This window comes from Mobula birostris, chromosome 22 (assembly GCF_030028105.1).
Source record: "Mobula birostris isolate sMobBir1 chromosome 22, sMobBir1.hap1, whole genome shotgun sequence".
NCBI lineage: Eukaryota > Metazoa > Chordata > Chondrichthyes > Myliobatiformes > Myliobatidae > Mobula > Mobula birostris.
In genome coordinates, this window is record NC_092391.1 from 17,971,074 (window position 1) to 17,991,767 (window position 20,694).

The 20,694-nt window shown below is 44.1% G+C and overlaps 1 protein-coding gene across 6 annotated transcripts in view; it reads left to right on the forward strand.

Annotated features, from left to right (window-relative positions):
* Window positions 1-20,694, forward strand: part of LOC140186210 (hemicentin-1-like) — a 449,816-nt gene that overhangs the window by 81,617 nt on the left and 347,505 nt on the right. For all 6 annotated transcript variants that reach the window (XM_072240181.1, XM_072240182.1, XM_072240183.1 and 3 more), the window contains exons 5-9: window positions 4,703-4,874; window positions 5,347-5,453; window positions 6,395-6,515; window positions 8,863-9,123; window positions 11,819-11,963. In XM_072240181.1, coding sequence (XP_072096282.1) covers window positions 4,703-4,874; window positions 5,347-5,453; window positions 6,395-6,515; window positions 8,863-9,123; window positions 11,819-11,963 — 806 coding nt within the window. The remainder of the gene's footprint in view (window positions 1-4,702; window positions 4,875-5,346; window positions 5,454-6,394; window positions 6,516-8,862; window positions 9,124-11,818; window positions 11,964-20,694) is intronic.

The following is a 20,694-nucleotide window of genomic DNA, read 5'->3' on the forward strand; positions in this document are numbered from 1 at the left end:
CATTGTGGAGACATGATTGGCTGAGATGATGATAGCTTGAATGGAGACCAATTGCATGCCTCATCCCCCCCCTGTAATGAAGCCAATTGAAAGTGAATTGAAGCCTATTGAAAGTGAATTAAGGAAGGTCCTGGATGATGCCACAGCTGTCTCCATGCTAAACACCCTAAACCATTCCTCAACTGAGAGCAAACAAGCATTGGTGCCAACCTGTTTGCTTCTGGTAGGAAAGCATATTGGAACAAAGAAAAACCATGCTGCTCGGAGGAAGTGGGAGAATGACAAAAGCAATGGTCTGACCACAACAGTTTTTGTAGGCAATGCATTTGAGAAAGCTTCTGATATGTTAACCAGGCAAACTGTGGATTGGTTCTAAGGTGGAAGAAAGTCTAAGGAGCTTCAGGAAAGTTGCAAGTATTGGGCTTTTGTGAGTAAAAAAGAACCAGAATTTACTCTACATGCGTTAAGGTTTTTGCACAAACTTCAAGTTGGAGACTAAAAACTTCTTGTGAAAGTCGAAGCAAAAACCAATATCTAGCTGGATGAATGGAAGACCAAAAAGAAAGAAGTTAACGGAGATCTGAAAACAGAGGATTCGTCAGATGATGTTGTGGATGAGGAAACCAAGAAGAGAGATCAGAGCGTAAAGGGAGCAATATGAAGGATTAATAAGAGAATACTCCAGTGAATGAAATGGACCTTCCCAAGATCAAGATGCACACACTAGAAGAAGAAAAAGGAGGAAAGAGTTGGATAGAAAGAATGTGAACAAGAAAGAGAATGATGTGAAAGAGACAGAATGTGAGAAAGAAAAAGAAAGGGATTGAAGTAGATCCAGAGAGAGGATAAGAGAAGGAAGTTGCCCAGAGCTGTCAGAACCACTTTCTGTGATCTCAGATTCAACTCCTACAACCAACACAGAGGAGGCCACAGAACCTGAGCTTGTTTCACAGTCACTAGTCTCACCTGGCAAACAGTGTGATTTCCCCCTTGTCAGGAAGACAATTACCCCCTAAGAATATGAAATCCTCCACAGAGTTTAAATCTTTAGGCCTGAATGAGACAATTTAAAATGTACTATGCTGTAGGTGTCTGTATACAGTAGTTCTATTATATAATATACTGTCTATATAGTTGAGATGCAGTCTGTATTGAGCTGGAGTTTATAGATAAGCAAGAAGGAGTGTTGTGTATTTAATATTTTAGTAATATTTGAGTAATCTTGTATATATCTTGTTTGATTAAGCGTTCTTGTTCGTTTAAATAAATGTATTTATTTAAATATATACATAACGAAATATGTGTAAATACGTTAATTGCATACATCATTGTGCTACCACGTGGTAAAGTGCATTCCTCAATTAAAGTAAACTCAAAGTTACACCCACATTTGCGGACTCCCGTAACTTCATTTGAATTAGTTTAATGTTTTGAAGATACAAATAAAACAGGTTCAAGAGAAGATAAGTGACTTGCATTCATGAAAAGATTAAAGTCAGGAGATTAGGGTTATTTATCACATGTACAGGTACATCAAAACATCAAAAAATGTGTTGAAATATGTTGTTTGCATCAACGATTTACTGTTACGCCGGTGATGCTTAGGACAGCAATGAAGGTCCTCCATCTCTGGTGGTGTTCAGAGCTTCTTTCATTGAGTCAGTAGCTACCTCTCGGTTTTCACAAATGTCAGTCATGCAAGTGCTGGGTGGAGACTCAGGAATACCATCGCTCGCAGATGGATTCTTCATTGCTGTTCCCGTAAAAATTTTGTTTGACCAGTCAGGGTTGTTAGCCCTGAACCAAACCCAAGAGCCTGGAGGACCAGTGGACCAGTGGACCACTCTTAGTCTGGCCTCTACTCTTTGACCTGTTTGGCTTGGGTGACCCTACCAAGAGCCAAAGCATAAATCCCCTGACTTCAGCCAACATCTCTCTCCGGGTTATTGAGGCATGCAAGCCTCCAAACCCAACAACAAGGTTGTGGTGCTTTTGGAGGGTCAATGACTAACACAGTCCGAATACGTGCTGGAGGCAGCCTGCAAGTGTCGCCATGTTTCCAGCACCAACATAACATGCCCACAACTTACTATCGCCAAAATGCATGTCTGGGAATATGGGAAGAAACTGGAGCACCCGGAGGAAGCCCATGTAGTCACAGGAGAACATTCAAACTCCTTACAGAGAGCGGCAGGAACTAACCCTGGGTTGCTGGTGCTGTAATAGAGTTACACTGACTGTAATAGTGCTGTAATAGAGTTACACTGACTGTAATAGTGCTGTAATAGTGTTACACTGACTGTAATAGTGCTGTAATAGAGTTACACTGACTGTAATAGTGCTGTAATAGTGTTACACTGACTGTTATGCTACTGTACTGCCCAATGTTCAAAAAACTGTTTCTGCCTTGCTGAGGAAAGGTGAAATTGTGGGATGTGTTTCACACTGAAGGGGTTGCTTTGCTAAAACTATATTTGTACACCAAACTTCCTTGTGTTCTTTCATCCTACCCATGATGCAGCAGTACAAGAGGTTGGGTCAGGGTTATTAGAGAAGGACAGTACCCCTACCAGTTCCACTCTCAATTTGCTGGAATGGGATAAAGGTTATACCTCCTAGTTTCATTGAGGCCCCCTTTCCTATCTGTGGCCCTTGTAACTACTTTGGCATGGAACTCCCATAATGTTCCAACTGCTAACACAAGTACAGAGCTGTCTTCCCACTCTTTATTTAGTAAGTCACAGGGAGGAATGGTCCAAATTCAAGGACTCCCACCATCCAGACCTTGCTCTCTTCTCACTGCCACCATCGGGAAAGAGGTACAGGAGCTTTAGGTCCCACACTGCCAGGGTCAGTAATTACCCTTCGACCATCAGGCTCCTGAACCAGCACAGATAACTTCATTCAACATTAAACTGATTCCACATAGAACTCACTTTCAATGACTCTATAACTCATTTTCCTCTTTTCTTTTACCTCTCTTTCTCTCTCTCTCCATCCATTTACTTATTTTATATTTGTGTACTTTTTCGTTTGCGGAATGTTTGTTTGTCAGTCTTTGTGTGTAGTTTTCCATTGATTCAGTTTTATTTCTTTAATCTTCTGTGAATGCCTGCAGGAAAATGAATCTCAGTGTAGTATATAGTGGCAAATATGTACTTTGATAATAAATTTACTTTGAACTTTGAGTTTCCATATTCACACTCATCCAGTCAGAGCGGGCACATTCAAGGCCTGTGTTAACAAGTGAAGTTCACTGACAGCACACACACTGAGCAGTTTATCAGAAATCACTCTGCTCACCCTTCCTTCCAAGCTAAATTGCATGAGGTGACATTTTCCCCCTGTGCAGATCTCTTAAGGCAAGATGAAATATTGACGAAAGTATGAATTCAATGTCCTGGAATTTGTGAACACAATGAGAGCAAAAATCATTAATTCTTTGCTCTCATTTCACCAACCCAGACAATGTATATGTGTGTGGATTTGAATGTTGGAATCTAGTTCTTCTCAATGCTTGTGAACGCAGCAGGCCAGGCAGCATCTCTAGGAAGAGGTACAGTCGACGTTTCGGGCCGAGACCCTTCGTCAGGACTAACTGAAAGAAGAGTTAGTAAGAGATTTGAAAGTGGGAGGGGGAGGGGGGAGATCCAAAATGACAGGAGAAGACAGGAGGGGGAGGGATGGAGCCAAGAGCTGGACAGGTGATAGGCAAAAGGGATATGAGAGGATCATGGGACAGGAGGCCCAGGGAGAAGGAAAAGGGGGAGGGGGGAAAACCCAGAGGATGGGCAAGGGGTATAGTCAGAGGGACAGAGGGAGAAAAAGGAGAGAGAGGAAGAATGTGTGTATATAAATAAATAACGGATGGGGTACGAGGGGGAGGTGGGGCATTAGCAGAAGTTAGAGAAGTCAATGTTCATGCCATCAGGTTGGAGGCTACCCAGACGGAATATATTCCCCCAACCTGAGTGTGGCTTCATCTCTACAGTAGAGGAGGCTGTGGATAGACATGTCAGAATGGGAATGGGATGTGGAATTAAAATGTGTGGCCACTGGGAAATCCTGCTATGTCTGCCAGAGAAAGCTGTTGTGATATTTATTAACTTTGTAGCAGCAGTACCACACAATACATAATCATAGAGAAAAACTGATTTATATTATGAATGTGTGTGTGTGTGTGTGTGTGTGTGTGTGTGTGTGTGTGTGTGTATATTTACATAAGTAGTGCAAAAAAGGGAAATAAAAAAGTAATGAGATAGTGTTCACGGGTTCAATGCCATTCAGAAATTGAATGGCAGAGGGGAAGAAGCTGTTCCTGAATCACTGAGTGTGTGCCTTCTTTATTTGGAAACTAACAAAATGGCCACTGAGTGTAAATGTAAAAAGTGTGCTTTCTGGTATATCAAGTGGAAGTGCATTTTAATGATTTACTAAGCCTTAATTTTTCCAGCCTCAAAAAAATATTATCTATATAGATTTTCATTCATTCAGATAAGCAGATTGAAATGTAATGTACTGTACTTTAACGTGGTGGTCTTCCCCACTCAGTACTGGCTGTATTGTGGGGTAACAAACAAAATAACATCTCTTAAACTTCATTTCAGAGTAGCCTGATGTGTTAAGTAAAAACGAAGAGGAGGGTTGGGCTGTATGAGGGAAAACATTAGGGCAAAGGAAGCTGACTTTTATTCTATTCCAGGTGCTGAAATGGGTCGAAGAAACCATCCAGGCCTCTAAGGTCCACCTTTTGTCCACAAACCATAAGGACAGGGAGGAGCATGTCTGGCTGGTGCCCTTTGACCCAAGCCTGAAAGAAGTCACCATTTCCCTCAGTGGACCTGCACCAGCCATAGAAATCCGGGACCCTTCAGGTAAGCCGTTGAGGAAAGATCACTCTCGATTGGGTTGGAGTGGACCTCCTGTTTGTAGGCCTCTTTGTGTATTATTTATGCGGTGGAAGTGAGGGGGAAATAGGAAGCAAGCAACTTTTAGGACCTTTGATTTGAACCAGTGTCAGAATGATTGGATGAAAGTATCAGGGAATCACAGAAAAAGGCCGATTCAGTCCCGTACCCCTGCTCTTTCCTCTAACATTCTAAAGAATTTTCTACTCTGTTATGTGTAAGGATACTTCAGAAGGCTGGTCATTTTTAATGGTAGATCCATATGGGTTTGAATCTACTGGATAAAATTAACTTATGGGTCAAACTGAAGCGTCATACTCAATCAGAACTTGTAAGCTTTGAATCAGAAGTTTGGGAGCCTTTTTCTCAGATGAGCAAAGGTTCCATTGCCAGCATCACGTTTGGCTGGACAGTCATTAGTCAGCTGGGTTTCTTTCAGGTCGGATCCTACGGAGAGGATTGGGTTTGAATGAACTGCTGAGTATTCCAAACTCGGCTAGAGTCGTCAACGTTCGGAGCCCACGGCCTGGAATGTGGACGATCAAGGTAAGGCTCGCATCTGTGTTGTGTTGATCATGTCATGGTCGTTACAAGCCCAAACCTTGCCTCCTTTTTTAACGTTGGCAAATTTTCTAGTGTACCAGCTGATTTTCACTAAACTTGCACATTGGATAGAAATGACCGTAGACCATGCCGACCATGTAATCTACTCTAGAAACTGCCTAGAATTTCCCTACCACATAGCCCTCTATTTTTCTGAGCTCCATGTACCTATCTAAGAGTCTCTTGCAAGTCTCTATTGTATCTGCCTCCACCACTATCGCGGACAGTGCATTCCATGTACCCACCTCTCTCTGTGTGAAAAACTTAACCCTGACTTCCCCTCTGTACCTACTTCCAAGCACCTTGAAACTCTGCCCCTTTGTGTTAGCTACTTCAGTCCTAGGAAAAAGCCTCTGGCGATCCACACGATCAATGTCCCTTATCATCTTATACACCTCCATCAGGTCGCCTCTCATCCTCTGTTGCTCCAAGGAGAAAAGGCCAAGTTCACTCAACCTATTCTCACAAGACATGCTCTGCAATCCAGGCAACATCTTTGTGAATCTCCTGTGCACTCTCTCTATAGTGTCCTCATCCTTCCTGTAGTGAGGTGACCAGAACTGTTACTACATGGGGTAGTAACATGATGATGCGTGTCACTACCCCATTCATTTATTTTTCCTCAAGATTTGCTTATCTTCCCTATCCATTCATTCCAACAGTGCCTAGCATCTTCAAACACATTCTGCCACTCTTTAGCTATTTTGAGATGTGCGTAGACCATCTTCAATGTTACTTGTTCCTTTTTAAATACATTGTGCCCTTTGTGACTCAGCCTTTTGCTTTGATTGCCCTGTACAAGTGAAGTCAGGGTGGATTTTTCACTGCAGTCACATTGTTGTTGTGTCACTAATGGACGATGACCGAGGGTTGTCTTTGTTAAGCTCCGCAGCACCGGGCGCCACTCTGTACGGATCACAGGAGTCAGCAACATCGATTTCCGGGCTGGATTTTCAACAAAACCCACCTCGGACTTCAGCAGAACAACTGAGCGCCCGATTCAAGGTAGTTCGCCTGGGCTCAAGCTTATTATTGGTTATCTGACCAGTTTGTGGGTCTTCCAGAGGGGTGAAATGCACTGAAAGCCTCTGAGGTCAAGGTAGCGTGCCTAGTTAGAGTTTGGCATAAACAGTGAAGGTAGAGGATAATGAGATGGTTGGATTGTTCTGGAGCAATCAGCATCAGACTCTGTCGTAAGTTTTAATAAGCATCTCAAAGTTCAATTTATTATCGAAGTGTGTATATATCACCATATACTACCCTGAGATTCATTTTCTTCTGCGCATTCACAGTAGAAATCAATAGAATCAATGAAAAGCTGCACGCCGACAAAGTCTGGCAAACGACGAATGTGCAAAAGAAGACGAACTGTGCAAATGCAAAAATAAAGCAAATAATAATACGTAGAAAGTAATAAATTACACTGAGAAGTTGAGAAGTAGGGTCCTTGAAATTGGCTGTCTAGGCTGTAGAATCAGTTGAGGTGAGCGATGTTATCTACGTCGGTTCAGGAGCCTGACGATTGAAGGGCAGTAAGTGTTCCTGAACCTGCTGGTGTGGCAGTGAGAAGAGACCATGGTCTGGGTGCTGGGGGTCCTTGATGAAGGACGTTGCTTTCTCATGGCAGCGCTCCTTGTAGATGTGCTCAATGGTGGGGAGGGCTTCTCCCGTGACGGACTGGACTGTATCCACTACTTTTTGCAGGCTTTTCTGTCCTTGGGCGTTACTGCTTCCATTCCAGTCAGTCAGGATACTCAAATTTGTCCAAACTCAATAGCTTGTGGACCCATTATATGACTCAGCTCCATCAGACTTAGAGTGCATGTAGGCAACATGTGTTCCTCTGTTTCCAAAGTTATTATATTGGAAACCTAAACTGCACAGCACACTCAATATAAACAAAAGAGAAAGGTCTGTTTGAAGGAGTTCATTCACTTACATTTTTGGGTCTGATTTCATATTGCATTAAACAGGCTGGGGAATTGTTACAAAAAAAAATTTACAGGAATCGTGTTAAGAGATGTTGGGGTGACGAAAATCACTGAAAGGATAAAATTCTTCCAGCCTCTCATATGTTTGTGATTTGTTGCTGTTCCTTTACTACGTAGAGAGGTCAGAAGGGTAAGGAAAGATTAGTACCTTGGGCTTGTTTTTCTTGGAATGGGAAAGGCTGCAGGGGGAACCTGCATAAGGTTTACAGAAACACAAGGGGCACCGACTGGGCGAATACCTTTCCCAATAGCAGATGTGTCTAAATCCAGAGGTATTAGGTTTAGGATAAATAGTGGGAGATTTACAGGGGAGCTGAGGGGTTTTTTTTCACCTGGAAGCTGGTTGGAACAGCCAGCCTGAAGGGGTGGTGGGGGAGTTACAGTCTCTAACACCATTTGTGAAGTATTGTGGGCAGTTCTGGGCCTCTTGTCTAAGAGAGGAGGTGCTAGCATTGGAGAGGGTTCAAAGGAGGTTCATGAAAATGATTCTGGGATTGAATGGCTTGTCATATGAAGAATATTTGATGGCTCTGGGCCTGTAATAATATAATAGGCATCCGTTAGTCTTGTGAGACCATGGATTTGCGCCTTGGAAGGTTTCCAGGGTGCAGGCCTGGGCAAGGTTGTCTGGAAGACCGGCAGTTGCCCATGCTGCAAGTCTCCCCTCTCCATGCCACCGACGTTGTCCAAGGGAAGGGCATTAGGACCCATACAGCTTGGCACCGGTGTCGTCACAGAGCAATGTGTGGTTAAGTGCCTTGCTCAAGGACACAACACGCTGCCTCAGCTGGGGCTCGAACTAGCAACCTTCAGATCACTAGACCGATGCCTTAACCACTTGGCCACGTGCCAACTGGAATTCAGAAGAAAGAGAGGTGGCCTCATTGCAACCTATTGAATACTGTAGGGTCTCAATGGAGTGGATGTGGAGAGGATGCTTCCTATGGTAGGAGAGTCTAGAGCCAGAGGACACAGCCTCAGAATAGAGGGGCTTCCTTTTAGAATGGAGATGAGGAGGAACTTCTTTAGCCTTAGTGTGGTGAATCTGTGGAATTCATTGCCAAGTCATTGGGTATAGTTAAGGCAGAGGTTAATAGATTCTTGATTAGTCAGGACATGAAGGGAGAAGGCAGGAGATTGAGGCTGAGATGGAAAAGTTGATCTACCATGATGAAATGGCGGAGTAGATTCAATGGGCCAAATGGCCTAATTGTGCTCCTATATCTTATGGTCTTTTTGAGACCGTAAACGTTCTAGTGTTATCACAGTAATACAATTACATGATTTGTCATTGATTATGCTGTGTAAAGTATTTCCTGACCTCTATTTCTTACCAATCTGCTTGTCCTCTCACTCTCCAGGCATTGCCACCCACATTCTGTTGAATTGCTCCGGTCTGCAGCCTCCAGGAGAGCTAGATCAGCTGGAGTTCCTCAGCGCCTCGGGGCAGTTGCTGAAGAGTTTGCCTGTCAGGGCCCACTCCAGCCGCACCACCAACGTGTGGAAAGTTCCGGAAATCGTGCCGCCCAGCGAGAGCTTCTTCCTGAAGGTGATGGGATATGATAGGGAAGGCTACCGTTTTCAACGCCTGTCCAGTGTATCCTATACAAGCCTGGTCCCCGGTGAGAAAACACTTCTGTGCTTTAGGGAGGTTGCATGGTTGTGTGTGGCTGTCAGTAAAGGAAAATTGGCATTATTTTGTTTTCCACATCTTTGAGATTAGATTAGATTATGAGGACACACAGTCCTCTTTTATTGTCATTTAGTAATGCATGCATTAAGAAATGATATAATTTTCCTCCAGTACGATATCACAGAAACACAAGACAAACCAAGACTAAAAAACTGACAAAACCCACATAATTATAACATATAGTTACAGCAGTGCAAAGTAATACTGTAATTTGATAAAGAACAGACTATAGGCACAGTAAAAAAAAGTCGCAGAAGTCTCTTGAAAGTCCCATCATCTCACGCAGATGATAGAAGGAAGAAAAATTCTCCCTGCCATGAACCTCCAGCGTCGCAAACTTGCTGATGCAGCACCCTGGAAGCACCTGACCACAGCCGACTCTTGAGTCCATCCGAAAACTTCGAGCCTCCGACCAGCCCTCTGACACTAAGCACCAAGCACCATCTCTGCCGAGCGCTTCGGCCCCGGCAACAGGCAATAGGCAAAGCCGAGGATTTGGGGCCTTCCCCTCCGGAGATTCTCGATCGCAGAGTAGCAGTGGCAGCGAAGCAGGCATTTCAGAAGTTTCTCCAGATGTTCCTCCATGCTTCTCACGTCTGTCTCCATCAAATCAGGATTGTGCACAGTACCTACTTAACAAATACCGATTTCATTTCGGAGCGGCCGTGCGCGCTGCGTCGCGCCGCCAGCTTCTCCTCCCCTCCCCTCTTCGGGACATCCCAAAGGACTTTTATGTAGGAAATTCAGTGGCCAATATGCATCAAGTAGCAATGGGTGGTCCTATGCCTGGCTGTGAAATGAAGAGGTTTGAGCATGGGGCTAGCAACACCATCCCATAAAAACCCAGAGCTTCAGAAACTCCAAAGGCCTTATCCATGGGAGGGGAAGGACCTTTGCCTAGAAGACGTATGAAGTTGTGTGGTGAAAGCCACAAGTCCGTGCTCCTATCATCCAGACCACTACCATTGGAACATGGAATGTAAAGACCATGTATGAAAGTGGAAAGACAGCACAAGCAGCAAACAAAATGAAAAGCAATAATCTGAGCCTGCTCAACATCAACGGGACAAGATGGGCACGGCCTGGGCAGAGGCTGCTGATGACAGGGGAACTACTGCTTTACTGAGGGCCTGAGGAAGATAATGCACTGCACACACAAGGAATGGCATTCCTGCTACCAAAAGTAGCACAGAAGGCATTGATAGGATGGTCCCCACATCATCTCAGCATCCTTTAGAACAAAGAAGAATAAGATCAAGATGAACGTCATGCAGTGTTATGCTCTAACTAACAACAGCTACAAAGAACCAATGACACCTTCTACAGCAGACTCCTGAACATCTTAGAAGTGTATCCTAAGGGAGGTGACAACATTGTCATGGGAGGACTTCAATGCAAAAATCGGATTGGCTATGAAGGTGTGATGGGAACTCATTGATGAGCGAGAATGGAGAGCTTCTTCTTACATGAAAACATTGAATAACGTGATCATCAGAGGCAGCATCTTCCCCCACCAAAGAATTTGCAAGAACACCTGGGTGTCACCTGATCACATACTAGAGAACCAAGTAGACCACATCCGTATATCCAAGAAATCCAGGAGATCACTTCAAATTGTCAAAGTGAGGAGAGGAGCAGACGTCATATCTGGCCATCACCTCTTGGTTGTGACACTCAAACTCAAACCAAAGAAGAATTGGATGGAATCCTCATCAATCAGGCAGCGATTCAATGTCAACTTTTCGAAAGGCACGCAGACCTAAGAAAGATTCAAAATAGTCCTCAGTGATGTGTTCCAAGTGCTACAAGAACTGCACAAGGAGGAGGATCTTCACAAAGAATGGCAGAAAGTTAAGGAGACACTAGTCTAGACATGTCAGGCTGTAGCAGGTACCTATGTCTCTTAGGAATGTGGATCACTGAGCTTTCTCTGACGTACATTAAGATCATGGTTATTGATGGACCTGAAGCTCACGATCCAACCTCATCCTTCTAACCCCAGATTCTCTATTTATTCAAAAAATCTGTTAGCCTCAGTATTGTGTATATTCAAGGCATCCAAATCTCTCTGGGAATTCCAGTATCTTCAGCTGCCTGTAAAGAAACTCCCCTACACCTCAGGTCCTAAGTGGGCCTTTCTCAACGTGAGGCGGTGAGACCAGGAGAAGACGTCACTCAGCACCTGCTCTGCTAAACCCACTCTGATAGTGGGTATCTCAAAACACTTTAATAAGATTTCTTTCTGTCTTCTATATTCAGTGCATCATGACAAATAAGTTAAGATTCAAGATTTGAATTTATTTATCACATGTACCTTGAAATATGCAGTGAAATGTGTTTATGTTAAAAGCCAACACACTCAAGGGTGTGCTGGGGGCAAGTGCCCACACACATTCCGCCACCAAATTTAATTCAATGACGTAGAATTGAATCAAATTGTTCGCTGTGAAATACACCACTGTAGTTCAGGCGTATCTTTCCATAGTGGCATTGTTCCTGCCCAAGTGATTTCTTGGATAAAAAAGATGCCACTGACCCACGGACAGGCTCTTTAGTTTGGCTGTGATATGTTCTGATTGTCCAATGAAGCTATACCTGACTCATTTTTGTGTGCTTTGATTTAGAGCCTCCAAAAGTGAGCATGCCTGGTCAAGTGCGCTCTTTCTACCAGCAATCAGCATCGATCCCTTGCTCTGTGGAGAGTCCAATTCCTTTCACCATGCGGCTCATCCGAAGAGGAACCAAAGTGCAGCCTGACCGGCTGTTTGAGTGAGTAGGTGGGGAGGGACCGTGAGCCATGTAGGACCCATCGTGCAGTGAATGGGTTGGACTTCCTGCACGTGGAGGGCTCCCTCTTTCAGCATGGGCTTCTGAGTACACATGCCTTCATCTCAGCAGGTTCAGTTATCTCTCCCACGCTGTAAGCTGCCCAGCACATACATTTACTGACATGACTGAGTCAAAACACTTAATCAGACTAGTCTCTTGTTTTTGCTCTGTGTACACATCCAGAGGGGGACACACTAAAGCAAGGCAGGGAGTGCCAGTGTTGAACTAGGTAAATTTGGAAATTGGTTTATTGTTGTTACGTGTACTGAGGTACAGCGGAAATCTTTGTTTTACAAGCCATTCATACAGATCATTTCATCACGTCAGTACATCAGTGTAGCACAAGGGCAAAGTAAAGCAGAATGCAGAATATCATGTTACAGTAACAGAGACAGTACAGTGCAGGCAGACATAAGATGCAAGGCCCCAACAAGGTAGATTGTGAGGTTAACAGAGAGTTGAAGCGGAAAAAGAGAAATAAAAATTATTGCAGATTGTCCTGGTAGCTATCCATTTCAATTTATCTTCCCATTCCCACTCTAACATGTCTGTCCATGGCCTCCTCCACAGCCATGATGAGGCCAAGCTCAGGTTGGAGGAGCAACACCTCACATTCTGGTTAGCCTCCTACATGATGGCATGAACACTCATACCTCTAACTTCTGGTAATTTCTACCCCCTTCCCTCCTTCCCTCATTTTACACTCCTTATTCTTGTTACCCCATCCCTTCTCCTCATCTCCCTCTGGTTCCCTCCTTCCTTCCCTTTCTTCCATGGTCCACTGTCGTCTCCTATCAGATTCCACCTTCTTCGTCTTCAGCCCTTTACCTCATCACCTTCCAGCTTCTTCCTTTATTCCTTCTCCCTGGCCACCCACATTGTCCCTCACCTGGATTTGCCTATTACCTGCCAGCTTTTACTTCTTCTACTGCCACCTCCCCCACCCTCCCCTTCTTATTCTGGCTTCTTCCCCCTTCCTTTCCAGTCCTTATGAAGGATCTCAGCCTGAAGTGTTGACTGTTTATTCCTCACCATAGATGTTGCCTGACTTTGAGTTCCTCCAGCACCTTGTGCGTGTTACATTTCCATAGATTCCCTTCGGAATGTCCTAAAGCTCTCCGTGACTAATGAAGCGTGATTATTGTTGAACTGAATATAAAATGTGGCATCCTATTGCAACACAACAGTCCCTCAGAAAGACCCATGTGGTAATGGTTTCAGTAATTGTGTGTTTGGAGAGGTGAATGCTAGCCAGTCTACTGAGATTAATTGCTCTGCTCTTCTTTGGGAGTAGTGCCAGGGGATCTTTCATTGGTGAGCAGAAATGACATTGGTTTAGTCACTCGTCAGAGGACGTGCTAGTCTAATGGTCCAGCATTCCCTCGGTACTGTCCTGGAGTGTCAGTCTGGACTATTGTAGCAGAACAGCCACATAGTGGTTAGCTCAGCACTTCACAGTACAGGCAAACCAGGTTCAATTCCTGCCACTGCCTGTAAGGGCTTTGTACGTTCTCCCCAAGACAGTGTGTGTTTCCTCTGGGTGTTCTGGTTTCCTCCTACAGTCCAAAGAACCTACTAGTTGGTAAGTTAATTGGTCATTGCAAATTGTTCCATCATTAAGCTAGGATTAAATTTGGGCTTTGCTTGGGCAGCGCGTCTCGAAAGGACAGAAGGACTTACTCCATGCTGTATGTCAACAAGTCATAGTCATAGCCATACTTTATTGATCCCGGGGGAAACTGGTTTTCGTTACAGTTGTACCATAAATAATTAAATAGTAATAAAACCACAAATAGTTAAATAGTAATATGTAAATTATGCCAGGAAATAAGTCTAGGACCAGCCTATTGGCTCAGGGTGTCTGACTCTCCAAGGGAGGAGTTGTAAAGTTTGATGGCCACAGGCAGGAATGACTTCCTATGACGCTCTGTGTTGCATCTCGGTGGAATGAGTTTCTAGCTGAATGTACTCCTGTGCCCAGCCAGTATATTATGTAGTGGATGGGAGACATTGTCCAAGATGGCATGCAACTTGCACAGCATCCTCTTTTCAGACACCACCATCAGAGAGTCCAGTTCCATCCCCACAACATCACTGGCCTTACAAATGAGTTTTTTGATTCTGTTGGTGTCTGCTACCCTCAGCCTGCTGCCCCAGCACACAACAGCAAACATGATAGCACTGGCTACCACAGACTCGTAGAACATCCTCAGCAGTGTCCGGCAGATGTTAAAGGACGTCAGTCTCCTCAGGAAATAGAGACGGCTCTGACCCTTCTTGTAGACAGCCTCAGTGTTCTTTGACCAGTCCAGTTTATTGTCAATTCGTATCCCCAGGTATTTGTAATCTTCCACCATGTCCACACTGACCCCCTGGATGGAAACGGGGGTCACAAGTACCTTAGCTCTCCTCAGATCTACCACCAGCTCCTTAGTCTTTTTCACATTAAGCTGCAGATAATTCTTCTCACACCATGTGACGAAGTTGCCTACTGTAGCCCTGTACTCAGCCTCATCTCCTTTGCTGATGCATCCAACTATGGCAGAGTCATCCGAAAACTTCTGAAGATGACAAGACTCTGTGCAGTAGTTGAAGTCCGAGGTGTAAATGGTGAAGAGAAAGGGAGACAAGACAGTCCCCTGTGGAGCCCCAGTGCTGCTGATCACTCTGTCGGACACACACTGTTGCAAGCGCACGTACTGTGGTCTACCAGGCAGGTAATCAAGAATCCATGACACCAGGAAAGCATCCACCTGCATCGCTGCCAGCTTCTCCCCCAGCAGAGCAGGGCGGATGGTGTTGAACGCACTGGAGAAGTCAAAAAATATGACCCTCACAATGCTCGCTGGCTTGTCCAAGTGGGCGTAGACACAGTTCAGCAGGTAGATGATGGCATCCTCAACTCCTAGTCGGGGCTGGTAGGCGAACTGGAGGGGATCTAAGTGTGGCCTGACCATAGGCCGGAGCAGCTCCAGAATAAGTCTCTCCAGGGTCTTCATGATGTGGGAGGTCAATGCCACCGGTCTGTAGTCATTGAGGCCGCTGGTGCGCGGCATCTTCAGCACAGGGACGAGGCAGGACATCTTCCACAGCACAGGAACCCTCCGGAGCCTCAGGATCAGGTTGAAGACATGGCTGAAGACAAGTAAGTAAGTAGATAAGATGACAGGCAGACAGACAGACCTGCTGAAGTGTCTGAACCATAAAAATTCAAAGGTGACCATCTGTGTTTCTGCCAGTCAAGACAAATCCCTCCTTCCAACACCAGCATCATACTAATGTAGATCATGGCTCCTCGAGTATAAAGTGTGTGACGAGAAACCAAGTTATCAGAAGATTGATGCTAATGAGAGAGATAAGTGAGACAATGGAGAAACATTCAAAATCTTAATGAGAGAGGAGAGAGAGATAACGGAAAGAGACACCAGTCCGAGTATTGACAGACCGATTGCTTTGAACCTGAACTGTTTGAAGTTTGATGGACAGGCGATACCCCAGCAGGGGGATAAAAAGAACAGGTTCGCTAAGGCAAGACACACACCACGAGATCACGAGATAATGAGACCCTGGAAAAGCGGTGTGCCCCCACAAGTTGGTGGGAGTTTGGAGGTCTGATTGCGGAAACTGACCATAGACGCGTAGGGTGAAAAGGTACGATCGGCGGGAACCTGGTGTGTGTGCCCGCCCTTGCCTGGGTGCCGGGTTCACCGCGGAAGAACGGTCGTATCCGGAACGGAGGGGTCACAGTCGGTGACCACAGAAGACATAAAAGAGTTCGCCCGAAAGCTAACTGTGAAGAACAAAGGTCTGTGTGAATCAGAATATGCATTCTCTCTCTCTCTCTCCAACGGCACAACAGCGATTACTGCAAACTGTACTAAGCTGAACTGAACTCTGCGTCACTTGAGACTGATCATTTTACCCCTAGACTGTGATAGAGCTTGTTTGATTCCTATTATCCGAGTTCTGTGTACATGTGTGTTTTATCATTGCTAACCTGTTGCATTTATATCCTTACGATTAGAGTACTGTGTTACTTATTTCTTTAATAAAGCTTTCTTAGTTCCAGTAATCCAGACTCCAACTAAGTGGTCCATTTCTGCTGGTTTGGCAACCCAGTTATGGGGTACGTAACAAGTGATAAAGTTGTCACTTTATAAGGCCGTATATAAGATTTATCATTTCCTTGTCATTTTATCATTTTCTGCCAGTCACCTCATGTTCAGATACTCCTGCACTTAGAGTCACTTTATGTACATACGATCAGTATAAATATATAAGATAATCGTATGTATATATGGCCACACTTAACAGTACATTGTGTTTTATTGGATAATTTTAATATTTACATTTATTGTCTTTTTTATGCTGCAAGCGGTTTGGGGTAACAATCATTTCATTCACCTTTACACTGGTGTACTGAAGAATGACAATAAACTAGCTTGAATCTTGAGTAAATATCAAACTATATTTAAAAAATGGTAGCAACACACATCAAAGTTGCTGGTGAACGCAGCAGGCCAGGCAGCATCTCTAGGAAGAGGTACAGTCGACGTTTCGGGCCGAGATGCTTCGTCAGGACTAACTGAAAGAAGAGCTAGTTCTTCTTTCAGTTAGTCCTGATGAAGGGTCTCGGCCCGAAACGTCGACTGTACCTCTTCCTAGAGATGCTGCCTGGCCTGCTGTGTTCACCAGCAACTTTGATGTGTGTTGCTTGAATTCCCAGCATCTGCAGATTTCCTCGTGTTTGCGTTTTTAAAAAATGGTGAAGATTTCTGCTTTTACCATCCTTTCCACTACCCTGAGTGAAAATTTTTGTTGACCTTGAAGGGAGAACATTCCTCTCTGTTTACTTGCTTTAGTCCCTGGATTTTATCTGCCTCACTGAAGTCTCCTCTTGGCCTCTTTGATTATCTATTCTTCCCTTGTGGTTGCAATTTAGCAGTTGAGCAACATTCTTGTCGATCTGCGCTGCATCGTTTACAGTGCAATTATATCATTCGTGCGAGACGGTAACAAGAACAATATGCAGTTCGTAAGCTGTGGTCTAACTGGTGTTGAGTACAGTTCTAGTTTAACCTCCCTATTCTCATGTTCTACGCCTTTGCTAATAATATTTCGTATTCCACTTGCGTTTTTGTAACCCACTGTTTACTGCTAAATGAAGGAATCTGTGAATGTGTGCTCTCTGATTCTCCACACCACTCAATATCCCAATAAGCTACTTCCCTTTGACCATTCACTTCTTGAGCCAGTGGGCAAAACACTAATCACTACAGTTTAGCCACACTGTGACCACTTCAATCTCTTTGCACTAAAAAGAGCTTTATTTTTTTCTCTAAATGTGTATAATTGATATTTTCTTTTTCTTGTGAATGCTGCTTATATGATGTTGCTGCAAGTAAGTTTCTCATTGCGACTGCTCATGGACTTGTGCATATAATAGTTAACTTGACTTTGACCTGCCATTTATTCAAGGTTCAAAGTGAATTTTATTATCAAAGTACATATATGTTGTCATATACAACCCTGGGATTCAATTTCTTGTGGGCATACTTAATAAATCTATAGAATCATAACCACAACAGAATCAATGAAAGACTGCTCAACTGGGGTGTTCAGCCCAAGTGCAGAAGACAAGCATTATCTGGGATGCATCTCACCCTAACCATGGACTTTTTACTCTCCTCCCATCCGGTAGGCGCTACAGGAGCCTCCGCTCCCGCACCAGCAGGCACAGGAAGAGCTTCTTCCCTGAGGCTGTGACACTGCTGAACCTCTCATCACAGCGCTAAGCAGGATTGCATCCATATTGTACTGTCTCAGTACTTTCATATTTGTGTGCTGTAGCACATTTTTAATTCGCAGTTATTTTGTAAATAACACTATTCTTTACATTTCTGGTCAGATGCTAAATGCATTTCCATAAGACCATAAGACAAAGGAGCAGAAGTAGGCCAGTTGGCCCATCGAGTCTGCTCCGCCATTTTATCATGAGCTGATCCATTTTATCCTATTTAGTCCCACTGCCCCGCCTTCTCACCATAACCTTTGGTGCCCTGGCTACTCAGATACCTATCAATCTCTGCCTTAAATACACCCAATGACTTGGCCTCCACTGCTGCCCGTGGCAACAAATTCCATAGATTCACCACCCTCTGACTAAAAAAATTTTTTCGCATTTCTGTTCTGAAAGGGCGCCCTTCAATCCTGAAGTCATGCCCTCTCGTACTAGACTCCCCCATCATGGGAAACAACTTTGCCACATCCACTCTGTCCATGCCTTTTAACATTTGAAATGTTTCTATGAGGTCTCCCCTCATTCTTCTAAACTCCAAGGAATACAGTCCAAGAGCGGACAAACGTTCCTCATATGTTACCCTCTCATTCCCAGAATCATTCTAGTGAATCTTCTCTGTACCCTCTCCAACGTCAGCACATCCTTTCTTAAATAAGGAGACCAAAACTGCCCACAGCACTCCAAGTGAAGTCTCACCAGCGCCTTATAGAGCCTCAACATCACTTCCCTGCTCCTATACTCTATTCCTCTAGAAATGAATGCCAACATTGCATTTGCCTTCTTCACTACCGACTCAATCTGGAGGTTAACTTTAAGGGAATCCTGTACGAGGACTCCCAAGTCCCGTTGCATCTCAGAACTTTGAATTCTTTCCCCATTTAAATAATAGTCTGCCCGTTTATTTTTTCTGCCAAAGTGCATAACCATACACTTTCCAACATTGTACCTCATTTGCCACTTCTCTGCCCATTCTTCCAATCTATCCAAGTCTCTCTGCAGACTCTCCGTTTCCTCAGCACTACCGGCCCCTCCACCTATTTTCGTATCGTCAGCAAACTTAGCCACAAAGCCATCTATTCCATAATCCAAATCGTTGATGTACAATGTAAAAAGAAGTGGCCCCAACACTGATCCCTGCGGAAAACCACTGGTAACCGGCAGCCAACCAGAATAGGATCCCTTTATTCCCACTCTCTGTTTCCTGCCAATCAGCCAACGCTCTATCCACGCATGTAACTTTCCTGTAATTCCATGGGCTCTTATCTTGTTAAGCAGCCTCATGTGTGGCACCTTGTCAAAGGCCTTCTGAAAATCCAAATATACAACATCCACTGCATCTCCCTTGTCTAGCCTACTGGTAATTTCCTCAAAAAATTGTAATAGGTTTGTCAGGCAGGATTTTCCTTTAAGGAATCCATGCTGAGTTCTGCCTATCTTGTCATATGCCTCCAGGTACTCTGTAACCTCATCCTTGACAATCGACTCCAACAACTTCCCAACCACCGACGTCAAGCTAACAGGTCTATAATTTCCTTTTTGCTTCCTTGCCCCCTTCTTAAATAGTGGAGTGACATTTGCAATCTTCCAGTCTTTCGGAACCATGCCAGAATCTATCGACTTTTGAAAGATCATCGCTAATGCCTCCGCAATGTCCACAGCTACTTCCTTCAGAACACGAGGGTGCATTCCATCTGGTCCAGGAGATTTATCGACCTTTAGCCTATTCAACTTCCTGAGTACTTTCTCCGTCGTAATTGTGACTGCGCACACTTCTCTTCCCTGCCACACTTGAGTGTCGGGTATCCTGCTGTCTTCCTCAGTGAAGACTGATGCAAAATACTTGTTCAGTTCCTCTGCCATCTCCTCATCACCCATTACAATTTCTCCAGTATCATTTTCTATCGGTCCTATATCTAATCTCACCTGTCTTTTACTCTTTATATACTTGAAAAAGCTTTTAGTATCCTCTTTGATATTATTTGCTAGTTTCCTTTGATAGTTAATCTTTTCTCTCTTAATGACCTTCTTGGTTTCCTTTTGTAAGGTTTTAAAGACTTCCCAATCCTCTGTCTTCCCACTAATTTTTGCTTCCTTGTATGCCCTCTCCTTAGCTTTAACTTTGGCTTTGACTTCTCTTGTCAACCACGGTTGCATCCTTTTTCCACTCGAAAATTTCTTCTTTTTTGGAATATACCTGTCTTGCACATTCCTCATTTCTCACATAAACTCCAGCCACTGCTGCTCTGCCGTCTTTCCCGCCAATGTCTCTTTCCAGTCAACTTTGGCCAGTTCCTCTCTCATGCCACTGTAGTTTCCTTTACTCCACTGAAACACTGACACATCAGATTTCGGCTTCTCTTTTTCTAATGTCACAGTGAACTCAATCATTGGCTTTGTATCTGTACTCAGCACAATGACAATAAAGTTGAATCTAATCTAATCTAAAATTGTGCAAATACAAAAATAAGAAATAATAATAATAAATAAGTAAATAAACAGCGAATATTGAGAACATGAGATGAAGAGACCTTGAAAGTGAATCCGTTGGTTGTGGGAACATTTCAATGATTGGACAAGTGAAGTTATCCACTTTGGTTCAAGAACCTGATGGTTGAGGTGTAATAACTATTCCAGAACCTGGTGGTGTAAATCCTGAGGTTCTTGTACCTTCTTCCTGATGGCAGCAGCATGAAGAGAGCATGTCCTGGATGGTGGGGGTCCTTGATAATGGATACTGCTTTCTTGCTACGGTGTTTCATGTAGATGTGCTCAGTGGTTGGGAGCAGCGGGTGCAGCGGTAGCCGGAACGCACCTGGCACATCTTTAAGAAAAAAGCCAAAATAAACAAGCTAATCAATTTGGTGCCGCCCA